Below are 25,544 nucleotides of genomic sequence, written 5' to 3'. Positions count from 1 at the left end.
TAGGCTAACCCTGCTGGGTGCACACACCCTTGTTGAGGCAGCTGAGGTTGCGTAGTCTGGATGCTAATGCTACAGCTTGGAGGGGGGATGCACCTTTGAAGTACAGAGGGGAGACAGTTGTCCTCCTTTCTGCACCATGGTTCACACGGAGGAGCAGTCTCAGGGAACGCAAACCAGATTTTGGGTGACCATAAACTGGGAGACAGAGCCTGGGAGTGCTCTCATGGGCTCTAGTTGCTTGTGCAGGTTCTGCCCATGGGGGCATGCTGAGGTGGTCTGAAGCAGGCATCCAAAACACACACACAGTAATATACATTGAGTCCTTTGGTGTGCACAGGGATTTCACTTGTGCCACACATCTTCCTGGGACAGGCACAGCTTAGGTTCAGCATGCCATGAAAGCATGGGGGGCTGTCAGACCCCTCTGATTCAGGCTGGCTATGCATTCATGCAGACACCAGTGCAATAGCTATGTTTAGCAAAGGTTTTCTCCACAGATAAATTTCAGATAAAGAGGCTAGAAATTGATAAAGTCACCAGAGGAGCCATAGGCATAAGTACCTCTTCTTTAATCACACCTTGCCTAGACTGTAACCACAGAAGCTCCATAGACAGACATACAGCACATCAAGGTGAACCTCGAAAATTATGGAAATCAATTTAGCGAGGCTACGGAGTTCAGCAGTGGCATGTGTGTGACTATACAAGCCACAATGGCACTCACGGCAGCATCAGTGCTAGCCCCCATTGCCAGGTCGGCCTACACGGCCTGCCCCGGCCTGCAGCACAGCCTCTGCTGGTAGGGGGTCACAGGCAATGGAGACAGCTTCTTTTCTGAGCCTGAAACTGCAGGAAGGACTTTTTTTTTAAAAAAAAAAAAAAAAAATTAAAACATTTTTAGCATTTTAGAATAGAGATTCCAAATCGCTTTTTTCTACTAAAAATGAAATTTGTCATGATTGTAAAAGGATAGTTATTAAAACAGGAGAAAAGAATCCAAAACTATTTAAGCTTTTTTCTTTGGATGTAGAATAAAACGTCTTTAAAAATAAAATAATAAATAAATAAAAACATCATTTCAACTGTCTCATTCAGGTTCAACCAGGTCAGGTTTGTCACAAAACCAAAAAGCTGTTATACATCAAATCTGTGTCCATCTGTTTTAAACGGACACTCAAGAGTATTAGCCAAAGGCATCCAGAAAGCAGCTTTTCAGTAATTGAATTTGGGAAAGACAGAAAAGAAGTAACAACAATGATACCCGTATCTGGAAAAATAAAATAAAAATAAAAACATTCTTTGCCAAGTGGAAATGGGAATAAATGTTCTTGGCTTCTGCTGCAGCCTAAAAAGCAGGAAGGAGCCAGAGACTCCCCAGTAAACCTAGTTTTAATACTTCCTCAGCTGATCTCTTATTTCTTCTGGCTAGTTGCCTTAACCAGTCAAGTTAGAAAATCAGGATCTAACTTTCAGTGAGAAATTGGACAGATATTGTGCATCTGAAGAAAAAGAACCAGAGAATTAAATGTCGAAAGGCTCTCCACCTTCATCATTGCTTTTGAAAATGTCTAAATTACCCTGGCAACGGTTCCTAGCTGTTATCTGAGCAGCAGCATAACTTCTCATTTTGCCCAGAGAAGCTGTGGATGCCCCTTCCCTGGAGGTGTTCAAGACCAGGCTGGACAAGGCCCTGGGCAACCTGATCTAGTGAGTGGCACGGCAAGGGCGGTGGGACAAGATGATCGTTAAGGTCCCTTCCAACCCAAGCCGTTCCATGATTCTCATGAATATGGGCATACTACAGGTGCCGCAACTTGACCCTCCTTTTTGCCCCTCTGCGCATATCACAGATGGGTCTAATAAACACAAACCAACAGCTTCCCAGAGGAGAGTTTTTGGTGCTAGGAGCTGCTTGTTCACTACCACTCCAAAACATGTGAGCTAACCCCTTACATCCAGCCATCATGGTCCACCTACCCTGCCAGCAGCTCTGTAGTGTGTGGGGTGCAACATGAAAGGCCAGCTGACAGAAGAAAAACAGTGACCAGCAACCTTCTTCCTCTACCTTCTTTCATGCATCTACAGCCTTCAAAACCAGACTGGAAAGGTGAAAAAAATAAAAAATAAAAATAAAAAAAATCTGAGGTCTCCAGATAGTGACAAATTTTCCTTCCTAATGAATTTTTAACTATTCATTTCCACGGGAAAGATGAAAGCTGGAAGATAACTGTTAAGTGTGCAGGAAAGGTGTCAAGAGGTGTTTCACCAAGGACAGGTCTAACATTAAGTAGGGAGAATCTGACGTCTTGTTGTCCCAGAGGTCAAGAGTAGAGCTGGCCTTTCTCACTAGATTTTTGTCAGCTATTAAGCAATATAAACACATTATGCACTCTTTATATTTAGAGAGTCTAAAAGTTCAATTATATGGCTGTTCAGGGGTTGTTATGGTCAGAAGAGTGACTCTGTAAAAATGTCCCCTTTTTCCTGCACTTTTGTGCTTCCTAAAGTGTCTGCTCTCTTGTCAATATACATCCATATTGCCCATTAATGTTAATATGAGTGAGCTATGCCAATCAGAATATATCGGTCCCTTAAGTCATACCTATTTTTCCAGCTAGCAAAGCAAACTCTTTATCTCAATAAGCATGAGAAAGCCAGCACAGGTGTGCAACAGTAATATGCATTATATTTTGCCTCATGCTGTGTCACCACTGGTGAAGCTTTATTCTCATTCCAGAACTTGTACACTTGCTGAAGGTTAGTGATGAAGTGCAGTGCAGGTCATAAACAATCAAGCTTCATTTTCCACAACTAGACAGAGCAGTAGGCACTTAGGAAAAAAAAAAAAAATATATACTAGCTTGTAAATGGAACAATTTAATATGGAAGTAGCTGATGGCAAATAAACATTGAATGCCAAGTCAAATTCTGTCATTAACTGTTCTCTGTTCCTTTCAAAGCTAGTGAACAAGAATTTATTCAATCCTACCAAACAAATCAGTTTAGAATGTGAAATATATCCTTAAGAAGGAAGAACACCGTGCTCTTTCCTGATAAAAACATTTTTCTATAGACAGTACACTAGCTAGGTCTAAACATGTGCAACTCTTGCTAAGATTTTCCAGCTACATAGCTGGAAACACACTATGCTGCCTTTCTTCAATATTTATTCAGTCATTTTTGTGGTAAATCCTCTTTAAAAGAGCAGAGCCTAAATGATATAAATGGCAAAACATCTCCTTGTCTAGTTCCTTCAGCTACCTTCCAAATACATAGGTTGTTCCTCCAAACTTACGATGCTTTTATATATGCTCTGGCCAAACATTTCTTTTTTAAACTCTATGATCATACTTGTTACTTACTGCAGCAAATGGTGCTTAAGCCCAGTCTCTTCTAGCAGCTAAGATTTTATTTTCTGTCTTTCTGCTGCTAGAAAGATTCATTGTGTATAGACTCCCATCGACAGGTGAATGCAGTCTCCATGATGCATCAGCAGAAGATTTCAGTTTTTATCAATAAGTTTAGCCATAGAAATCTGAAATCTATGTGTACCTCTGAGAAGTACTGGCTCCAAACAAAATCAAGTTGAAACCAAAGAAACTTGTGAAAAGACATCTATACTTCAAAAATGTTATCTCTATACAGGGAACAGCATTGGGCATCTGTGTTACCTCCATCCTTGGTGGTTTACAGGATGGGACTAAAAGAGGCTTTGAGCAACCTGGTCTGGCCTCAGACTGGCCCTGCCTTGAGCAGGAGGTCAGACCTGAGCCCTCCTGCAGTCCCTTCCCATCAAACCTACCATGTAATTGTGCAGCCTGAGATCTCATTCATCTTACCCTGCCATGCAGGTAAAAAGACCAAACTACAGCTCAGCTTTGCAGCATTTGGGTCTAAGGGAAGAAAAAAAACAGACCAAATGACATTTGGCATAACATTTCTAAACTTGTGGTGGAAAAGCTAGCTAACATAACTGTATCTGAATTCAATTATTTTATTTAATGTAACACATTATACTACCATTTCATATGATCTATATTCTTGGCCTCTAAAACTAAGGATAATCTATAGATTCTAAATTTTCAGTTTATCCCTAAACAATGCTAATGGTTGTTCACAGCAGACACAGCTTTGTCAGATGGGACAATTTTGGAAATTTGTGGAAGAACATCTTCATCTAACTGCCTACCTGTAAATGAGAAATTAGTGTTTCTCCCAAAGGACAAAGGCTAAGGTTAATTAGGTGATCACTGAACAATGCATGTAAAGTTTCTATTGTGAAACATGACTTTACAAGGAAATGTATGTGTGTGCTCACCTTGCCACAGTCTGATGAAAAGTGAAGGAGAGTACAGTACATACCGCCAAATGGATGACGACTTCATATAACTTGTTCTGAAAGAAAGCAGCCTGTTGTTTACTGCATTTATCGACAATCTGTGAAAGTAGACCAGAAATCAGTCTAATTACCAGAGTGCCAGTTGTGCTTGTTAACACCAGCTTTGTGACCAAATGTTATTCCACAGTTGTCACATCACAAGAAGGTTTCATTACTAACATAATAGTGAACAAGATCACATGCCTGGCTATTGATTGATCTGCCACACAAAGGAAGGACATTGTTGTCTCTATTATAACCAGTTACATCTTTGTCTACTTGTATAATATGCGCTGGAATGTATCATGAGCAGTTGCTGCACCATTTCCTAATTTCTTCCTGTTAGCCCATTAACAGCCCATTATGACTTGCAGGCTTCACCACCAGAGAAGACATGACCTTGCCATAATTTCACTCTTCTACAATCTTCAAAAAGCTGTTTTCATCACCCCCCCTCCCTCCCCCACGTATTGAAAACCTACAAGGATTGATACTTATTCAACATTTGCTTTATAAATATATCATTTCTGTCAAATAGAAAAGACATTTTAATTCTGTTCAGATGCAATTAGGTTACACTGCAGGAATAATAGAAATATTCATCATTGCTGGCCCTGAAAGAACTACATCTTAGACCAGAGAAATATTCTACTAACAAGCACCTCAAGCAAAATGAACTAACATTGACCCTTGGACCATCAAGATATTGCTTTCTATTCACTGACCAGTCATAAACACAAACAATAGCTTTCAGGCTTGTTGTTAATATTAAAAATGAACAGTCTTGTTTATTTTTCTATGAACTCAATAAATATTATAATATAAAAGTGGATTTGTTTATCATTGTGAGCCTACGGAAAAACAAGCATGCCTCATCATCTTATCTGATGATGAATGATTTATCAGGCAGAACGTGAATCTGCTTCTGAGTCTATTTTCTTGTTTATGCTTGTTGAACAGATACAATTTAATGAAGAATATAAAGTACTTAAAAATCTGTCTACCATTAATAGTTTAATTAAACTGACATGTACTTCAGAAACAGAGAGACAGAAAACATTAATTTTGGCTATAAAGGGCATGGCATTATTAAAGTGCAATTAAAAACAACATTCACTTACAATTAATAGCTAAAACAATTTAATTATTTAACATTTGATTGTCAGTTCGGGCTAACTTAGCCACACTAAGGTAGATATGTTCATTGGTCCTCTTTGAAGTACATTACGCAGCTACCATTACACTGCAAGGACCCAAGCAGAAGCTAACAAATCTCTCCTGAGCAATATTTCAGAGTAAATCCCCTGATAAACATCTCTCTGTGCTATTATCCCCTGGTCTCTCCAGTGCCCTTGTGGTGCCTGTCTCCCACAGGAGCCCTCCCTGACCTCTCCACTGGGGCAGATAACAGTCCCTGCTGAGGCTAGTTCAAAGACTACGGGCTGGCTGGTGAGATGGCTCTTGGCTTTTAGATCACTTTTCCTCAGTAAAATCATTAATTTGGGTCCCTCAAATGTATACAGGCAGCTGTTTTCTTCCTAAACTGAATGTCTCTTACAGCTTTCTCTTTTCATCAAACTTGATCGAAATTGGCCAATTGGCTCAACAGTTATTTGAGAGAAGGTGCTGAAAGAGAGGAACAAAGAAAAGCAGCTCACCCACACAAGTCTCATTTCTTTTGGCAACAGGACAAAAAAAATCTACTGCAAAATTCAAAGTTAAATAAAGTTTGCCAAATAAATGTTGTAGGTCCACTTCCCGGAAGCACAGTCCTTCCTCAGCAAAGCAGTGTTAGAAATTTCATTGAAATCCAACTATGTTTTTTAATAGCACAGCAACAAACACATCTAGAAATTTCATCAGAATTTCAGGATCAGAAGAAAATCCAGGCCCCGGACTTGAAATGCAGGACTAGTCTGAATAAAGGGATTCCGTTCCTTAAGAGAGGCTTTGATATTTGTTTCAGAGTTATATTGAGAATAAAATTCAGGTTTTTCAACTTTTAAACCAAAAGTGAGAGAGCACTGTCCCTCAGTAACCAGCACAACTACTGCAAAGCCATCCATTTGCAACTGAAATAACCACGTCTGGGTTTCATCACTCGCCAATACGCTAGGCACCACTAGATAGCTGGCTGTTCTGGGACATGTGCTTGACAAAGTTTGGTTTTAATGATTTCTTCCTGAGAAACTATTTCATTGAAAAAATATCAAGAAACTTTAATTTTAACCACAGTTTTTAAAAAACAGATGTTACACTTTCCTCTTCATAGGCAGAATCTCATGGCAAGTTCCCCTGCTCTCAGCAGGACTTCACAGCTCTCAGACAATCACTCATACATGCAAACGGCAGGATCAACATCTTATTAAAAAAGTGCACTTATTCATGAACGCAGTCTGGAGCAAATGTAGTTTAAGGACTATTTAACTAGCTCCTGTAAATTTGGTTTGCTTGTTTCCTTATTAGCTGAGGTGCACGAGTGGTTGCAACTGGTCCTACAAATCGTATGATACAGACTTCTACTACCAACCCAGGAGGAAAGGGGAAGGAAAAAAAAAAAAGAAAAAAAAATTAAAAAAAGAAAAAGAAAAAAAAAAAAAGATAAAATCAGGAATAAACAAACCTGCCAGCCTTGCAGGGATAGCTCGCACACCTGGCACTCAGGCCTGGGGTTGGCTCCGACCAGCTCCAGGCCTTTCTGCCGCACTGCCGGTCTGATGAAGGAATAGCAGAGGACTTCACGTGGAGCTCTGGTGACAGATGAATATATTGGAAAACTGCAAAAAGGATAAAACAGTTTTATTCTTGTTTTTGTTACAGTGCACCTGTAAACTATGTATATAAAATGAAAATAGAAGTAATAAGTACAAATCAATGTATTCCTGCACTTAAATTTCTCCATGGAGAACATTAAATTTATCTTGATTTCAACTTCTCTAAAATTTATCTGTGGAAAAATGTGAATAAAGAGGGAAATGGTAAAGGGTCGGAGTTAGTAGTGTTCATCAGTTGTTTTGTTTTAGTGTCTTCCCTTAACTTTTTCCCCCTCTAAATAATAGTCTTATTTTCAATGCAGTCGCTATGCCTGCCACCTTCACATAAAAACACCTGCACTGACACAACATAGGCTTTGAATTCAGTTATCCCCCAACAGAGCAAATATATTCATAAATGGTCAGAGCTAAAGCATTTCAGCCCACTAAAATAAATGATAAGAGCTGATGTTCATTTGAAGGTCTTGTGAGGAGTTCCTCAACTGAGCATGTTGAGCATTCACTGGAAAGATCCCAGATACTGTCACCATGAATCTAAGACCTGATTACGTTGTGCTAATCAGAGAAGGGTGATTCCTCGGGGTTGGGGCTCTGCAAAGTCTAACCACATTAAAACCTTACTCATTCTCTTTTTAAAACATATAACTCATATACAATTGCAGTCTAACATAGACCACTGGAGTATGTAGAATTGAGTATAAAGTCTGGAAGCAGATTTGAAAGAAAAAACAAAAAAGAGGGATCCTATACACTACTGGATGTAAACTAGAACTAAAATCACTCGTGCCTGAACTAAGCTTCTTTGTTCACATGTGGTTTTGCATCAAATTGCTAGCTCCATTGGTAATCACATGTTTTCATGTATGGAACAAAACACTGGCAATTACTGAGTTTAATTTCTTCATGGTTTATTCACTGTTATGTGACTAATGTAGTCTAGAAATTCAAACATTTCATGAAGTGCTATTTAAAGAAAAGGTTGAAATTTGCAGTCAATTAAATGGCAGAACATCGTATCCCACAATATTTTAAGTTTATATACCAAACTCCACCCATTCAAAATATTCTTCAGATTTTTTTTTTCAAAAGATACTTTTACTTACAAGTCTACAAGCAATATATTTAAAATTGCAGTTTAAGAAGATATATTTGCATTTCTAGTTCATTTTTAATAGTACAAAATTACATTAAAGTACTATGGACTTCTAGTTAATGGCTTGCCCCAAATAAGACTTCAGCAAAGTATATTTGAAGCACACACTGATATTGAGCCTTTTAGACAAAACTTTCTTAAAGTATATGATTCTCTAGGTTGCTTTGCAATTGAATTCAAGGTACTGGATGTAGATTTTGCTATTATTGTGTTTAAATTAAGCTTGAAATGCCATATAACTGAAATAAAATCAGAGCAGCATATTGTTTGGTTTCTGAATATTAAATGCAATCAAAAGGTAATGGTACTTATAGATTTTTCATATACAAACAGATTTATGGAACTGATGAAAACCATTTGCCCATTGAGCTTCAACAATTAGATCCTTTCTTCAGTGAATAATCAAATAAGCTTACTCAGGGAGCTTCTTTGGTTCGGTGCTACAGGTATACAGGATTTATACTTAAAGGGCTACTATCTGGTTAAGACACGCTTTTAAAAACCAAGTAACTTAACAAATGTCACTTAAGATAATGAAATATAGAGCAAAAAAATAAAGTTCAGAGTGTTCACAGCTGATAAAAACAGCAAGTCAGCAAGTTTCATTTTCATTGCTAATCACTTCTACTTTCAGGTTTGCACACGTGAGAATGAAATTACAACACTTGAAGGCAATAGTATTTATTTTTACAGATCAGTATCTTTATATACTTTATTTTTAAAATTTTATGTAAATGTTGCTGTTAATGTGACATTCCTGGAGAGCTTTTTTCACTTCAGAAAATCTCAGCTGTTTCTGATTCCTCTAAGCAACCTTCCCTCTCAGTATGAGAAGGCAGTTTATTGACCCAGAATTTTCTCACAATAGCTTTTCAAAAATTAGGATTTATGAGACGTGCATTAAGAAAATATGGAAAATTGTACTGCAGATTTTAGGAGCCCTGGTGCCTTCACAAGATGCATGATGTCTCTCCCCTTCTTCAGTCTCACAAGAATGCTAAATATGGATAAAGAAATCCCTTCTTTCAGGGGAGGAGAAAAAACCCACCCACACCCTTAAAATACCAGATCATGTCAAAACTGTGGGAAGGTTTTAGATGCTGTCGGCTGTGGCTTTATATTCACATTCAGCTTGCCAATATTTTGGGTAGTATTCTGAAGCTGAGTTTTGATCCTTTAAGGACCTCCTATCCTCTAGGCTCAGGTTTGACTCAGTATTGGAAATGCCAGGACAGCAGCTGCTCCAAGAGCAATCTGGATAAATTTTCACAAGAGCAGCTTTTCCGGCAATATTTTAAACTAATTTGAACTGAGAAAAACAGGGAGAAAATAAAAAGATAAACACAGATCAGGCAGAGGAACCCTGGAAGGGAAACATGGAAACCAGAAGAGGAATGGGGAAATAAGCACACGTGGAAGGACTGGGGAGCCAAGTGGGGAAACCGAAACACTTGGAAAAAAAAATCTGAGGAGCAGAAGGTTGACAGAGAAGGCAAACCTGCAAGGGGAAAAAATGAAAAGGGCTAAAGTACAAACACAAAGAGGAACTTAAAAATAAAAAATAATGCTGAAAGGAAGCAGGGAAAGGACAAAGGCTAGAGCCAGAAACTAGCGAGGTGCTATATAAATATCAGCAGGCAAAGAGAGAATAAAGAAGGTAAATTATAAACAGAGATCCAAAAATCAAGGCAGATTTTTTTTTACAGAACAAAAGCCCAACTTATACTGCTTCACCAAGTTTACAGAAAATTAGTTCTGGGGAAAGCCTGAGAAGAGCAATGAGATGCACACATCCTCTACCTTCTGAACCTGGGTTCAGGTTAACAGAGCTGCTATTTATAGCAAGCCCAAAAATAAGCATCCAGCCTATCAGAACTGGTAAGAAGGACATTATGTAGCTACTGCCTTCTCCCCACGAGCAATGCAATCTCCTTCTTTTGTGTTCTGCTTTTCAGAAGAGGAGGAAAAACCAGGCAAAACATAATTTACAGTCTTGGTTTATCTGTATCCACAGCCCATCTGCTTACTCAAACCACAGCAGAATGTGTATGTGTGCATTCAGAGAGATGGCTGTCATTAGACCAATGAAGTTAACCAACGGATAAAAGCCAGGATCAGATCAGTAATAAAGTTTACACTTCATTATGGATGTCAAAATCCTTGCCTTTTTTTTTTTCTGAGTATTTAGCTTATTGAATTTCACGAGCAAAACCGTCTCCAGTGAGCGTTTAGCAATCATGGAAGCTCTAGCATTCAGTACTGAAACCTGAAAACAGATATTTCCTTAATAAATGTACAGAATTAGAAAAACTGGACATATTAAAATACATCTCTGTATTCATGGATGTACAATGATTGGATTCATGTCTCATCAAATTTACATTGTGGAATCTGAATATAGTATGATTAGACATTATTTTAACCACTACATTACAATACAATTTAAAATAAAATGACCCTTCATATCGCACTAATATCAGTGTTTTAAATAACAAAGGGGATTTTTTTTTAAATAAAGGAAAGGATTAGCATTTAGTTTCAATCAGTATAAGCAATGCTGTACCAGTTGGTGTCTCAAAGATTCAGGATTTTATTAATATTCCAGAGATGCATTTGTGTTGCCTCTGGGTACACTGAAAAGCCACTTAAACTGCACTTAAAGCAGCACTACAGGATCAAATTGATGTGCATCAACCATTTACAATAAAACTTGATTATTATAAAGGCATACATATTTGCATAATTACATGTTTGATTTTTTGATAATGCAGCATACACTACAAAATGTTGCTTCATGTAGAAAGGCATCGTCAAAAAGCACCATCTGCTGTAGTGTTTAATGCACTGCAATGTTTGAAAAATTCTGAAGGTAGATTTGTGTGAATCAAAGGGGAGAGCAAAAGAGTTTTGGTAGAACAAGAGGCTTGGGGCTGGAAGATGGGACACTGAACAGTCTGGACTTTTTGTTAGGCTGTCATCTGTTTCTCTCTGGCTATTTTAAATATAATTGTCAGTGGAGAAAGGTAAAATACAACAGAGCAGCACATGCTGTGGTCCTCAGAATGTAGGAGCCAGAACTTGAGACCATTTGGCATAAACAATTTTGATGTTTTTATTCAAAGCAAAAATTTCAGTGTCTAATATATGTAATGAAGTAATCACATTTGGAAGGAAAGCATACAGCACAGACAGTGTATTCAGACACTTACTACTTTGACTAGAGTGAATCCTTTTAAAGAAATCTCTACTAGACATCAGACTAGTTTAAAAGGCAGAACTTGAAAGCAAAACTATTTCCATATTTGCTCAATTCAAAAGGACAAACAAACTGTTCCTCAGCAATATCTGACTGTGAGTTGTAACAAAAGCACAGCACCTTCAGGTCCAGGAAGCCCAATGCTAAGATCGCTGCAGTAAAAGCATACATTGGAGTAAGAGAAATAGTTGGCACTCCAAGATTCAGCACATTTAGTCCAAAGTTCTCATATCCTAAAAACATGCATCACTTTGATTAGTGCTACATGTCTATAATTTTAATATCTGAGGCTGTCTTACTCAAGATGGATTTTGAGAAAGACATTAATCAAACATAGCTGTAGCTGTTTTTAATATTCTGACATCTCAATGAGTTTGTATGTATGCATCCAGAACACACTAAGAACAGGCTAGTTGCGGCCTTTTCCCAGACTCTTGCTACCTCTGAGCTATGCTGTGAATATTTTTGGATGTTGTGCTGAGTGGTAAAGTGCACCACAAAGCCAAGACAGAGAAGATCTGGCAGAGAAGTCAATAGGCATGAATTAGCCCATTGCTTCCTCGTAGGAGCTCATTCCTCCACAAATTGGCCTTTGGTAAGCAGTGTGATTCATTGCTCAGGGACTGGATTACAAACTGAAACCAGCTGCCAGAACCCGGCAACTAATTTCCTTTCTCCATGCTTTCCATTTTCCTTCCTCCTGGCTTTTTCACATCACATCAGTTGAAAATGTAACACACTTTGGGACAAGGAGTTTTTCATAACACAAGGTACCAGCACGTTGGGCATTAAGCACAGTTTTATCTCTATGGGTACCCCTAGGTACACCAGGACACAAACAACAGAGCTTCAAGCCCTAACGCTGCATTACTGGCCTGTTAGCTTACATGGCATCTGGACTAAAATAAATTTACATTTCTACCAAGAAAATAACCACTGCTGTATAGTTATGAGATATGTTTTGTTTCACCTTGTCAGGCAGGATCTGCTTGGCTCCTCTGTTGTACACAAGATTTTAAAACATCTAGGTCCCTTACCCTGGCTTATCAAGTACAATTATAGCTTGGCATTCAGAGATGCTGAACACCCACACTCTCATTGACCTAGTGCTATGAAATCCAGTCCCTCTGAAAAAATCAAATCTTGTGTATCATGCAAAGAGTATAAAGCATTTTTTAAATAACTAATACTGTTGCGTGCACATAGTTCACGAAAACACAAATATTTATCCTTCGGTATTTCCCCACACCCATCATTTACTGAGTTGAACCACACTGCAATACGATGCCGTGCTGTTCTCCCTGCCTGCACGTGAAACAGAATCTGTGTGGTTTTCTGCTCCTCAGGTACCCATACTGAAAAGCTAACAAAGTATTTATAGCATAATATTGAAAATAGCCCCAAACTATAACAGAGCATCAAAAACATTTGCATTTCTCTCCCAGTAAAGGCTCTAAGCACATTTGGTCACAGCACCGAAAGGGGAAACAAAACCAGGCAGGCAAACAGAAATCTCTAGAAACAATGAGGCTCCCTTTTGTGCCTTAATATTCTGCACTTGGTGAGCTTTCCTAACAAAGTCTGCACTAATCGTTGCTGGAATCAGCACAGCAGTGACTGCCAAGCACAGTCTTTTTCTCCACCCTCTCTGCACTAGGCAGACAGGGTTTTTCATTACATATATCATTTTCAACTTGCTGCAGTGATTCCACAAAGACAGGAGGATTTAGAAAGCTAATGAATGGGGGTGGGGAGCGGGCTAGGATTGGAGCTTCTGTGCTAATGTCTAAGGCTACATACCCAGAGTGGCTTCACACACGGGGCATTGCCACTGATTTTATTTTCATTGCATGGCACTGACAGACTTTGACAGCCAAATCATTCATCTCAAGTTAATAAATCAAAGTAAAGAGTGGGGGTGGGGGCATTTGTTTGAACATTTAGTGCTACAGGATTTAGGGCAAGGCTCACTGGGCACTGCCTTGCCCGGATTGTTATCATGCTGCAATGACAGCAAAATTGTTTATCTTGTAGTTGCTAATTAAGGACGGAACTGAGGAAGAATATGTTTGGTCTGAATATACTATATCGTCAAGGGACTTTTTGCTACATCATAATGAGATGCCAGAGATGCTGTAACTCAGTACTGTCTACAAGTCTCTTGTCATTTTATTACTTGGAAAAAATTTCATCTTGCCAGTTAATTGACATAAAGTTGATAGTTTATAAATAATATTAGCCTGAAAGAGAAACTCACGTACACACAAAACAAAAAGATCACATCCCTTCCCAAGGTCCCTACAGCCACAAAATGCTCCATTTCACTGATATCAATACTGCTGCTACAATACAGCAGTTTTGTGCACCTAACCCCCTTTTTGCAGACATGTCATCAATATTGCCTGCCACTTGGGAGAACAGGCTATACTGATTACAAAATACCAGTTCTATAAATCTGTTAATTTTAATGATAAAACAGGATATTTTAGGCTTTCTTGTCCCTGAAGAACCAAGAACAATTGCAGACTGATTGTGAACCAATTAAGGACCAAAAAGCTTCAAGTTGTGAATATCATTTCTTTTCTTAGAGAGAAAAAAAAAAAAAAAAAAATACCTTAAGAATTACCTTGGTCTTACTTCTTGATATAATAACTTAGGATGTGGGTGAAGATGATAATTCAGATCTGAGCAATGAATTAGGACTTCAAATTCCTCGATCCATAGTACTTGCCAGATCTTAGTCAGCTGATTCTTTCATGACCCTCATCATCGGCACGTCAGGCAGCGGGGGAATCAAGCACTACATCAGTGAATAACAGCATACAGGCAAGCACAAGTGGCTTTGGTCCTTGGGCGTTCTCTGTAATACCTCAGCACAAGTTAGTAACTGCTTGTTATAGGCAGGGGCTTCTCTTCAGTCCTAATTGCACCAATTCCCCCCTCTAATAAATGCAAAAGCTGGGGCAACAGAGGCACTCCCAGGTCTGGTAGAGACTTTGAGGTGTTCTCCAGATCAGGTGTAGCAATCTGCTCCCACCGTGGCAGATGGACACTGTCCCAAGAGCCGAAAGGAAACTAAATGAGTTAGTTGGTGACTTTTACTTCATATTTAAGGATAGACTATTCCCTCCAGTTGTATCCTGCTGCCAGTGCTCAGTTAATAGGCTCCTGCAGCGAATAACATCATGTGCTCTGTCAATTATTAATAACGAGACAAGCGTTTTCACATCAGAATGCCGCCTTGTAATGTGATGAGCCTGTATCATATTAGTGCATCAAAGCACAGACTGGGAACATTAGTAGTTTACTAAGTGAACTTTGAACAGGATTTATTCCCCAAACAGTCTGCTGAGTACTAATATTCACAAATTTTGCAAATAGCAAATGTCTCTTTATTGGCAATATTTTAGAATATGTTTTATATTTTAGGTGGTTGATTTACTGCTACCTTGCATTTATTCTAACACATCATTGATCCCCTGTCTCATACATCAGATTTAGTTACTTCTTTATTGTATAATTTCTAGGTGACAGTGGCTATCCAGGACAGAAACAGCTGATGGATCTAATTTGATTTTGCCCTTATACCAGCAGAAGTTCACTTACTAGTTCACTTACTCAGAATTCATTGATCACTCGAAGGTCTTCTGGGATTGTGAAATCTCATTCTCGGTGTCTTTTCCAATTGTCAAAGCACAGACTCAATACTGCATCTGACATCCTCGCAGCCTGCCTCATTCTGCATAACACAGCAGTCAACCATGGGGTTATAGTCAATGATGGGGCTCTCATAAAGGATGACAAGGCTAACTCCTACTGACTTCAGACATGGGAAAAAGGTAGATCTTTCTGAAAGGTGGGTTTACGGATGATAAGCGAGGGGCAGCTCACTGACAGCCATATCTTTAAACAAGGGAAGAAAGAATCAGGAAAGGAAGATGGGAGACAAAAACGGCGATAGCAAAGGAAGAAGAAATCACAGAAGTTGTTTTACATGAAGATCCATGAGCCTAAAAATCAAAGAAATGGTACTATTTAGCATAGCAAGATGTTTGAATTCCTTTATCTCTGTCTTACTGTTCTTAGCCAAAATACAATATAATGTCCTGTGCACAACCCATTCAGTTCAACAGCGAGACAGCAAGCCTCACAGAGGACACTGTCAGAACAACAATCACTTTTAAAGTGGTTGTAAAGATCTTCTAGTCACTAAGCACACACAAAGAGGCAAGAGCAGGTTAATGGAACTTCAAGAACTGTTTGTGCTCAGTAAGGTTACTTCATCTTGAGTTTTTGAGTGCAGATAAGGTGGAAAAAGAGAGATATTGGGAAGGTGGATGACATTTAAAAGAAGCAGTATTAAAGTTCTCCATTGCAAGAATAAAGATCACTTTTTTTTTTGTGGTCAACAGCAAATACATTCATTGTCATCTGGAGAAACAAGTGACAGTTCCTGTAATACACGAGAATTCTAAACCATGAGCTAATACAATTTCTCAAACATGCATTGGTATTTAGGGTCAACAGTTTTGGAACAAATGCATTCATTACCAGATATGAGAGAGTTTCTATCACAGAAACAAACCTTAGAATCTGCACAGACCTGCTTTAATTGCAAACTGTTTTCTGAAAGCATTCAACAGCCTAATTTCAAACTGTTCAAGCACCTGAGCTTTCGTTTCTACTCTCTGAACAGTATTGAAGAGCCTAAACACAGTCAGCTGTTTTGGGTAACTTTTCTCTGATACACATTGTCCATCTTCTCTTTTTTAGCTCATCCTTAGGAAGTCATGAAATATTTCTCAATTTATGTGTTTGAAACCCATCCGCAGTCATCAGCTGCCACATCATCTTTTCTTAATCTTGTTTATGTTCAAACAGGAGCTAATACACCATCAAGAGACTTGGTCAATAGTTCCAAAATGGCAAAAATATCAGGGAAAAACAATGAGGAATTACACAACTAGCAACGTGGTATTTAAAATCCCCGTTGGCTTGCAAACTATGATACTCCTATTCACAACTGTTCCTTTATTTCAAATGGAATTTTATTTAAGCAAAAAGAAAGCACAGCTTCTGAACAAGAGCCAAAGCTTTGGAACAGAAGATGAATGATCCCATACTTAACATCACTACTCTGAGCTATGATCATTCACTATTTTGCTACAAACATCCTGTGCAGCCTTATTCAACTTGCTTAGGGTTTTCTGTGGCTTAATCCCACATCTTTGAGATAAGTATGACTTAGCTGCCCTATCTCACAGGCACACAGAGAGGATAAATATATTAAAGAAGAATTAATATATCACAATATAGTGATAGGAGTTCAATACCCTGAGTATGGAGTCATTTATCTTTTTGTCTCCCAGATCAAGCACAGTTTCTACGTGTGTGCAACAGTAAAAGCCTAATCTACTAATACATACAGAAAACAAACAGCATCTCCAGCCATACATTTTTATATATGAAACCATGAACAAAAACAAACCTGTAAGTGTAGAGTGGAAACACGGGAGTAGAAAAGAACAGAATTTGTTCCTTTGTTACAATGGGCTTAAAACATGGGTAATGGCTACAAACTAGACACAACTAAGTAAACCCATTAATTCCAACACAGTAAAATAGAAAACACAACAAACCCTAACAAATGTATATCAAAGTCATAAATATATATATACGTATTGAGACATATTTTAAAAAAATCCCTCCTAAAGTTGTCTTGTATAAGGAATACACTAAAATTTACTAGCATATGTATTATATATTGTTCCCAGAATGAAACCTCCAAACTTCTTGCTGAGCCCACCCTTCCCATAAAACAGCTTTACTAGAGTCTAGCAACATTAGGAAAAAGGCGAAGGTAATGTCTATACCTCCGATTAAAAAGTCAATCATATGTTGCTTAGTGATTATTGTGTAATGTACTATAAAAAAATGAGTTTTCACCAAATATTCAAAATTATAGATTTATTCAGACTCCCAGAGAAAAATCAAACTTGTAAATTGTGCAGATTATATATCCAATAAAATATTTATTGTTGCACAACGTGTATTGTTAACTGTGTTGACTACTTTTCACCAAGGTGCCAGAGAAATGAAAAATTAACCAGTGTGGAATATAAAACAGTTTTTTTCAAGTCCTAGAGCTAGTTCATGAGCATACAAAACAGATTGTATTCAGAGCTGTAATATAGAAATTTTTCAGTGAGGACGACACTGGAGCTGAATACCTGACAGCAGAACAAAACAGAGAACAGCATTAAAGCTGTATAGCCGAGGTGCTGCATGCAAATGCAGGAAGACCTGAATTAGTAATGTTGAAGGTGTAGCTAAAGTAGACAGTGGCTATGTCAATGAATGTTTTAATGACATCTTACTAGTTTAAGGACTAACAAGTGCATATATGCTGCCTAATGGAATCCTGCAAGTTCAGCTGATATACAATCTAAAATCTCTTTGCGTTTATAAAACAAGTAAATATTTGAATATGGTTCTTCGCAATTTCATAAACTGGCCCATGAAAACCACATGATTTGAGATATACGCTCATGTTTCCAGAGTTAACCAGGGACAAAAAACACCCCATTGTCCCTATAATTTATTCTTTTTCAAAATTTACATTTTTTTTCAAAATTATTCATTTAAACTGTGGCTACAGGGCATTGAGCATCGGTCATGCTATAAAAGGAAAAAGTTGACTGTAAATATATATATATAATAACCCATGGATTGCAGTGCAAACTACTGGTTACTTAGCATCTTAATGCTGGGGCTTGAAACGTACCTCTTTGTTTGCATACCTCTCATTATATTCGCTTTGAGAAGACCTTCAACATTTCCTCACACAGGAGAACGATAACCAGCAGGCTGGTGGCAGCAAGCACTGCTGGAGCTATGGGCGTCACCCTGGCTGTGTGCTGGTCCACACAGAGGGACAGCCATCTGACCTATCCTCCCCATTCTCAAAGTCATGGCTAAATGAAGTAAAACAAATAAATAAATAAATAACCTGGAGTGATGGAGGTCGTCCCTGCCCTTGCTCCTTCTATCTTAGCTTTTTCACAACTATGCACAGGGTGAGTGTATGTTGGCCCAACGAAACACTGAAAAAGCAGCAGCTGAGCTCAATCCACCTCTTCTGCCGTGTCACAGCTGGAGCCATGCTCCTGGCTCTCTTCTTCTATGGAAGTGGGTCACTCCAGCTGGTGTGTCCACCCTTCCTCCACAGAAAAAAAGCACAGCGACCTGGCTGCTGAGGGGGCCAAGGAGGGTTTGCCTCCTAACCCACCGCCCTCCTTGCAGCTCAGTGGTGCTGAAGACAGGATGAGGAGCTACCTCACAAGGCTGTAGGTTGCTTGTTAAAGCAGGAATTTAACAGATAGCTATCTTCATCCTCTAGCTCCAACTGGTTGCACTCATAGCCTCACCAGGGGTGATCCTTGATGCTGACTGCTGTGTGCAGTAGGGGATCTCCAGCTGCTACGATAGCATCCCCAGCTGGCCCCAGAAAGAGAATCAGCACTTTGGGGAGGGTCTTTCCTTCCCTTGCAGAGCCCAGGCATAACAGCCAGTCTGGCCAGAGAGAAAGCAGCTCCTCTGAAACAACTCTTCCACTAGCCAGGAGACACCTCGGTCCTGCAGCACCTACTGTGAGCAAAGGTGGTGGCAGAGCTGAGGTCAGGGAGCAGGGACACGCACCCAGCAGCTGCGCAGGGAGAGATGCCGGCTCCAAAATGCCCCCAGCAGCTGAGCTGCAGCCCCAGCCCTCACACAAGGAGTAGCAAAAGGGCCAAACTAAAAGCTTGCAGGTAGACAAAGTTTGAGCTAGGGGCAAAGCCAAATTATAACTTGGATAAACTATGGACAAAAAAATTGCTGTTTTATTTTAATTTAGTTCCGACAGCAAGCACCAGGCTTGCTGCAGTGCTGCTCTCTAACCTGCAGCCCAGGTAAAGCCCCAGTGGTCTCCAAAGCACACCTAGCTCTAACTCCATGTGAGAGACTCATTTCTGCAGCACAGCAGTGCCAAAGGATGTGGGGGTATTCACCAACACATTCAGATTAAACATTCTCTTAGGATCGTGCAGTTGCCGTATTTTCAAATGCTCATTCTGTCAGCATTTTATACCTGCACACTTTCAAAATCTTTTTTGATTTACGCTGAAGCAGCTGGATTATACCATCAACCAGCATGAACTTGATGCAAAACACTAGTATTGTCTGCTTGTTCCTGTTGTGTGCAGAAAGAGACTGGGAGCACACATGTACCTGAATGAGCAAAAACCCTATTTCATCATCTTTCTGCTTAGACAGACTAAAGCTTGGAGTCCCACTGTGTACCTATAGGAGTGCAAGTCCAGATCCAAGACTGGATGTCTGAAACTAGGTTACTACATCAATGCTTGATGCCTTAAAAAAAAAAAAAAAAAAAAAAAAAAAAAATGCCATTATCATAAGAAATTGAAGCTCTTGGACAGCTTTTTTTGAGGCCAGTCAAAAAATCTGTGCATTCAGTGTTTTTGTATGCATCTGATTTTAGGATCCCATTTTTAGAAATCTTGGACTAGAACCAAACCCATCTAGATATTTAAATGCACTGAGGAGCAGAAGCAAAAGCAAACAGCCCTGGACTGCTGCACAAGTGGGCAGGCTACAACCCATCACAGGCAGCAATTCCAACCTGCTGACCTAGTGGTGAGGAAGGAACTTCACTGCTCAGGGTAGATGGGCACAGCACGGGAAATATGCAGCTTTTTATACACAAAGAGAAAGGATTACAAATATTATATAGAATACAAATTTACAGTGTTTCAAGTCATGCATCTCCATGGAACAAAGCTTTTATAAAAAAAATAAATGAAAGTTATGTACATATATATATATTTTCATGAGACTGCAGGCTCCCCTAGAGACTTCAAGGGATTATTAGTCAGCCTTAGACCAAAGGCTGCCAGATGCTGCCAGAGACCTGGCTGCTTGCCGGGGAGCTTCAGGCCTTTCCAAGAGGGCAAGGTAGGGCAGCTGGAGCCTAAAGGGTATAGAGATCCCCAGAGAGACTTTTTGTCGTCATTAGTTTCATGTAAATGTCTTCTTCATAAGACTGCATTTGAGACTCACTTAAGTTTTCCACCAAGAGATTTTATTACAGGGAAATTAGCACAATTTTTCTTTCTTTGACGGTGTCCCTGACTTGAAAAGTCTTGCAAATATCTGGTGCTCATTTAACCATCGCTAGCCCTGTGTTAACAAACACAACACTCTTCAATTTGTCTTTAACAAATTAACTCAGACCACCAGCTAGAAGAGCTCTCATTCCCTTCCTCTTATGGAAGGGAATTCTTATTCTTTCGTTTGCCCTACGAATTTCCCAAAGGCAAGGAAACAACAGCTGAATTGTGTTTTTTTTTTTTTCACCTACCTCTAAATTCTTTCTAGCTTGAATTTTAGAATCAGAGGTTCAAACTTCACTCATCTCCATATGAAAGTACAGTGAGGTTGAACTCTTATCAAACAGATGCCCATTGACAAGAAGCAATATACCATCAAGAAATGTATTTATGAAGACGTTTCCTTCCTCGCCTCTAGCACAGTCCCCTTCCCAGTCTCATACAATACCTACACATGTGGCACCTGCTCTTCTCAGACGTGTGCTACTGCTGCAGCCATGCGAGCCGAACTGTTGTAAGAAATGCTATAGGCACAGTATATGATTTTACTTGTGTATATTTTTCAGTCTGTCATGAAGTGCAAACAAAGAAAAAATTGCTCAGAATAATCGAAACAATGTTTGGAGTCAAGTTCTTGTACGTACATAGGGCTGCTTGTTCAAAGCTATGGGAACTCTTGCATGGGAAGAACACAGTGCCGGATGATAGAATGCACCAAAAAGTTCACTTCTGCGGCTGTTTATTTCCCAGAGAGTGCTAGCAGAGGTGGCTGAGGCCTATGGAAATAAGAAGCATATTATTTTAAAGGTGGAGGGGGATTATTTTCTCTAATCTGGAATTGAGTAACTGCTGAGGAGGCCAGCCTCAGGTGCAGGCAGCTCCTGAGGTCCCAGGCTGTGCTGGGCAGAGGGGTGGCCACCGCCTCTGCTCCCTACTGCCACAAAGCAGTCCAGCTCTCACGACAGCTGGGATGCTGGTGGTGCACAGCCAGCACCACAGAGATGTGAACCACAGAACTGCATCTCCAGCTGATCAGCTCCTCTGACCATGCTCTGCTATGATTTGTAGCAAGACTCAGACCTCCTTATAAGAGGGGGAGAACTACTAGAAGAAACAGTGACTTCACTACTTGACCTACTGGCCATGCTTCTTATGATGCAGCCCAGCATATGGTTGGCTTTCTGGGCTGCAAGCACACATTGCTGGCTCACGTTGAGTTAACCAACCATTAACCAACACCTCCAAGTTCTTCTCCTCAGGGTTGCCCTTAATGCATTCTCTGCCCAGTCTCTATTTGTGCTTGGGATTGCCCCAACCCAGGTGCAGAACCTTGCACTTGGCCTGGTTGAACACCTGAAGTCCTTCATTCATTTCATTTCATACAAAGACAACAGCCACCAGGACAGATTTTACGTGGATTTTACATGGTGAATTGAAACATCTTTGCTACATTTCAGACCCTGTTGGAATAGAGAAGTGTTTCCACAATCATCTGTTTTAATATAATTTCAGACTTGAAGCACTCAAGGCTGTAAAAACAACAGCTTTAAAAAAAAAAAAAAAAAAGAATGGTTAATAACCAGTCTACATAGAACAGATTATTTTCCTCTTTTTTTTTTTTTCCCAGAAATGGATGGAGAGATGGAGCTACAGACATATATATAAATATAAATATATTTATTTATTGAAGAGAAGAGCTCCTGTAAGTGTAGCAACCCATTTACACATCGGGAGTCTAACAGACATCCTACTTCAACTCAGAATGGGACAGAATGAAAATAAAGGATGAACAATTTACTAGAATTGAATGAGGTCTTAATAAGAGGTAGACGATTCTCACTTTGTATGAAAGATACGGTGCTTCCTTTCACATACCACTGACTCAGAATAGGTGACCTCGGGTTGTGGTTAAACACAAAGAAAAAAAAAATGGCATATTGTTGACAGATGCAGCTATGGTTTAGACACAAAATACTGGATCTGGTTCAAGCAGGTGATGCTAATCTACAGAATTACCATAAGGAGGTATTTTCCTTTAAGGACACACTGTTGTTCCTTGCTAAATTTTCCATGAAATAGGCAGGCACATATACAGCAGCACGCAAACACCATCTGAAATGAGCAGTTCCCCCTTTCTTGTGGCCACCTCCACACCAGCTGGCACAAGTCCCCACTCCCCATGACACATCCTTGAGTGTTCCCTTCCTGAGGGCACCTGTCACAACCCAGGCACACTGTGAAGGCAGGGGCTCCGCGCATGGCCCTAGGACAGCTTCTCGGCCAGCCCAGGCACATGTGTAGGGAACCTAAACTACAATGTTCAGACTGGACAACCTGGTGTGTCCAGCAGCTTGTTAATATTCTAATAATAATTTACAGTATGTGAATAAAAAGCACGTGTTACCGTGCACATCCTGATTACGCATGTGCGTGCTCTATTACAAAATGAAAAGGAACAAGCATTTACCTTAAATTCTAACACCAAGTTCTGACTTCACCAAGTGCAGTTTAATGCCACAGTGCTGAGACATGAGACAGATGGGATAGATAGATGCGAAGTGCTACAAATAAAATCTAAAACTGAACTTTTAAATATTCATTCTGAACTATAAAGAGAGCTGTGGCTTTTGTGCACTACAGATGGCTTGGAAATTCAGTGCAAACAAAGGACCAATTTTTGAATACTCATAGCTGCTCTACCATAATAGCTGGAGGCCCAAAACTCCAGGGGTTTGAGATGATTCAACTCGATCCTCTTACCTGCCAAATTTCATCAAAGCAACATTGCTTTTACCATCTTATAGGGATGAAAGAAGTATGAATAGTGTCTTTTTTTTTTAATGAAATGTGGACTGCTTAAGCTTGGAACAAAAAATTACAATATGAATGGAAAGTGCAAGGTAAAGGGAAAAAATGTCTTTTTTATCACAGACACTAAAGCACAGCATAAGATGAAATCTGTACTTTTTATAGATTGAAAGATTAAACAGATATATTTGGTAGATTTAGATAAATGAAGGAAATAAAACAAAACAAAACAAAAAAGCATAATAAAAATCCCTGCCAGTCATAATCAATGAGAAACTGATGATTGCCAAGTACAGCCTTAGGTTTAAATCTAGGAGAGAGACATATGTTTCTTTGTAAGGTAGCAGGGCATGACCTCATCAATCAGAGATTATCCTCTGCATAATAGTTTACAGAAAGAAACCACTAATGCCAACTTCTCATCTGCCTTCCAGACAACAGCAAGCTGATACTAATACAGCTGGAAAGGGAATAAAGTCATATAACACAGTTGCTAATGCCACACACTGCAGCATTTACACAGCAGTGCAAGGAGTGCAGCATCTGTGGTGAAAACCATACAGACATTTCCATCTTAATCTGTTTTCTGTTGCTATTAGCCACTTCCTGAAGCCTTTGACTTCAGAGAGGATGCTCACTCTCCTTTCGTATGTATTTGAGTTTCTACAATAATCAAACAGAAAAGCAAGATACAGAAGTGGAGAGGCAGAGTGCCTGCTGGGGAGCAGGGACCACCCCAGGGGCACCCCTGAACTGCACATGCTCTTCCAAGTGTACAAGCTATGGAGACAAACATGCAGTGCTGAATCACAGCTAGCAGTCAGGCTTATGGATATTCATGAAGCACCACTGCCAACTGCAATGAGATAACGCAAAAGAATCAAAGGAGAAGGCATGAGGTACTTGATGGAATATCTAAGAGTTGTGTAATGACAGCAGGTGCCAAGAGACGGTCATAGACTGATATCAAGTGATGGGTGAGAGGTAGAATAGGCTGACAACAATCAGATTACACTATCAGTGATATCAAGGGATTTAGTAGTGGAAGGACACATCCACAGAGGCTGCCTAGCTGGCATGAGATGCTAGGAAGAGGGTGGTTTGGATGGATAGCAGCAGCTATTGCCTTGATTGTCAAGATCAGAGAAAAAGATGTGAAAAATCAAGATAAGATGATAGGAGTTGAGGCAACCATTTTAATTGCTCACAGCCAAGACGTAAGTGGCAGCTTATAGCAGGGAGCCAGTTTACCAATCTTGGGAATAGCACAAGTTCGGAGGTCTGAACTGAAGAAGAGACCTGCAACCTTGCAGAAGAGAGGCAGGGTCCCAGCACTGTCTGCAGACAGAGAGAAAGGAGGTCATAGCAACGCTTGAGGAGGCAAGCAAAAAGACCAGGGCCTCCCTTTTCAGCTGTGTCAGGCTGACAGATCCGTCGGAGGATGAACAGAGACTTCAGCCTGCACAGGAGGCAGCTTGAAACACTGGCTTCATCTCTCTTTGCAGCAAAGGAAAAGAGTGGGAGACAAGCAGAGGGGAAAGGGCAGGATCCTGTAGAAAGAGGTTTTCCAGTGACCTCACTGTCCTTTTGAGAGTAACGGCTTTCCAGGACAGCGTGTCCCAACAGGATACTTAAATGCCTTCAGCACAGTACAATATTTGAAGATAAAACCATACAACTTCTCATGAAATCTGCCTCCAATAAAAACATCTTTATTGCCCTGGGCTAATGTGTAAGTTACCGAGAGATTATGGTTCATCTCCTATAGCCATTTTATGTAATATGAAAAAAAAAAAAAAAAAAAAAATCCATAGGGACCTTGTCTGTTAGTCCTCTAAAACATAAAATACAGTCTTAAGCTACACTTCCATCATGGTAATAGGCTATCAGCTATTTTCCTAAACCCTCAGACTCATCTCTGTCAGTCTAGGAAGACTGAGAAAACCTGACTTAATCACCTCCTTGTGACTCATTGCACTGTGCCCCTTCCTTTTGAACACACATAAAT

At 39.7% G+C, this 25,544-nt stretch overlaps 1 protein-coding gene across 1 annotated transcript in view; it reads right to left on the bottom strand.

The window, feature by feature from the left end:
* LOC118170933 overlaps positions 1–25,544 on the bottom strand; it is a 183,764-nt gene that overhangs the window by 18,643 nt on the left and 139,577 nt on the right. Inside the window, exons 7-8 of the mRNA XM_035333564.1 lie at positions 7,032–7,155; positions 4,363–4,437 (exon numbers count right to left, since the gene is read on the bottom strand). Coding sequence (XP_035189455.1) covers positions 4,363–4,437; positions 7,032–7,155 — 199 coding nt within the window. The remainder of the gene's footprint in view (positions 1–4,362; positions 4,438–7,031; positions 7,156–25,544) is intronic.

The sequence above is a fragment of the Oxyura jamaicensis genome, chromosome 8 (genome assembly GCF_011077185.1).
Source record: "Oxyura jamaicensis isolate SHBP4307 breed ruddy duck chromosome 8, BPBGC_Ojam_1.0, whole genome shotgun sequence".
Classification (NCBI taxonomy): domain Eukaryota; kingdom Metazoa; phylum Chordata; class Aves; order Anseriformes; family Anatidae; genus Oxyura; species Oxyura jamaicensis.
This window is presented reverse-complemented; position numbering and strand designations above follow the sequence as displayed.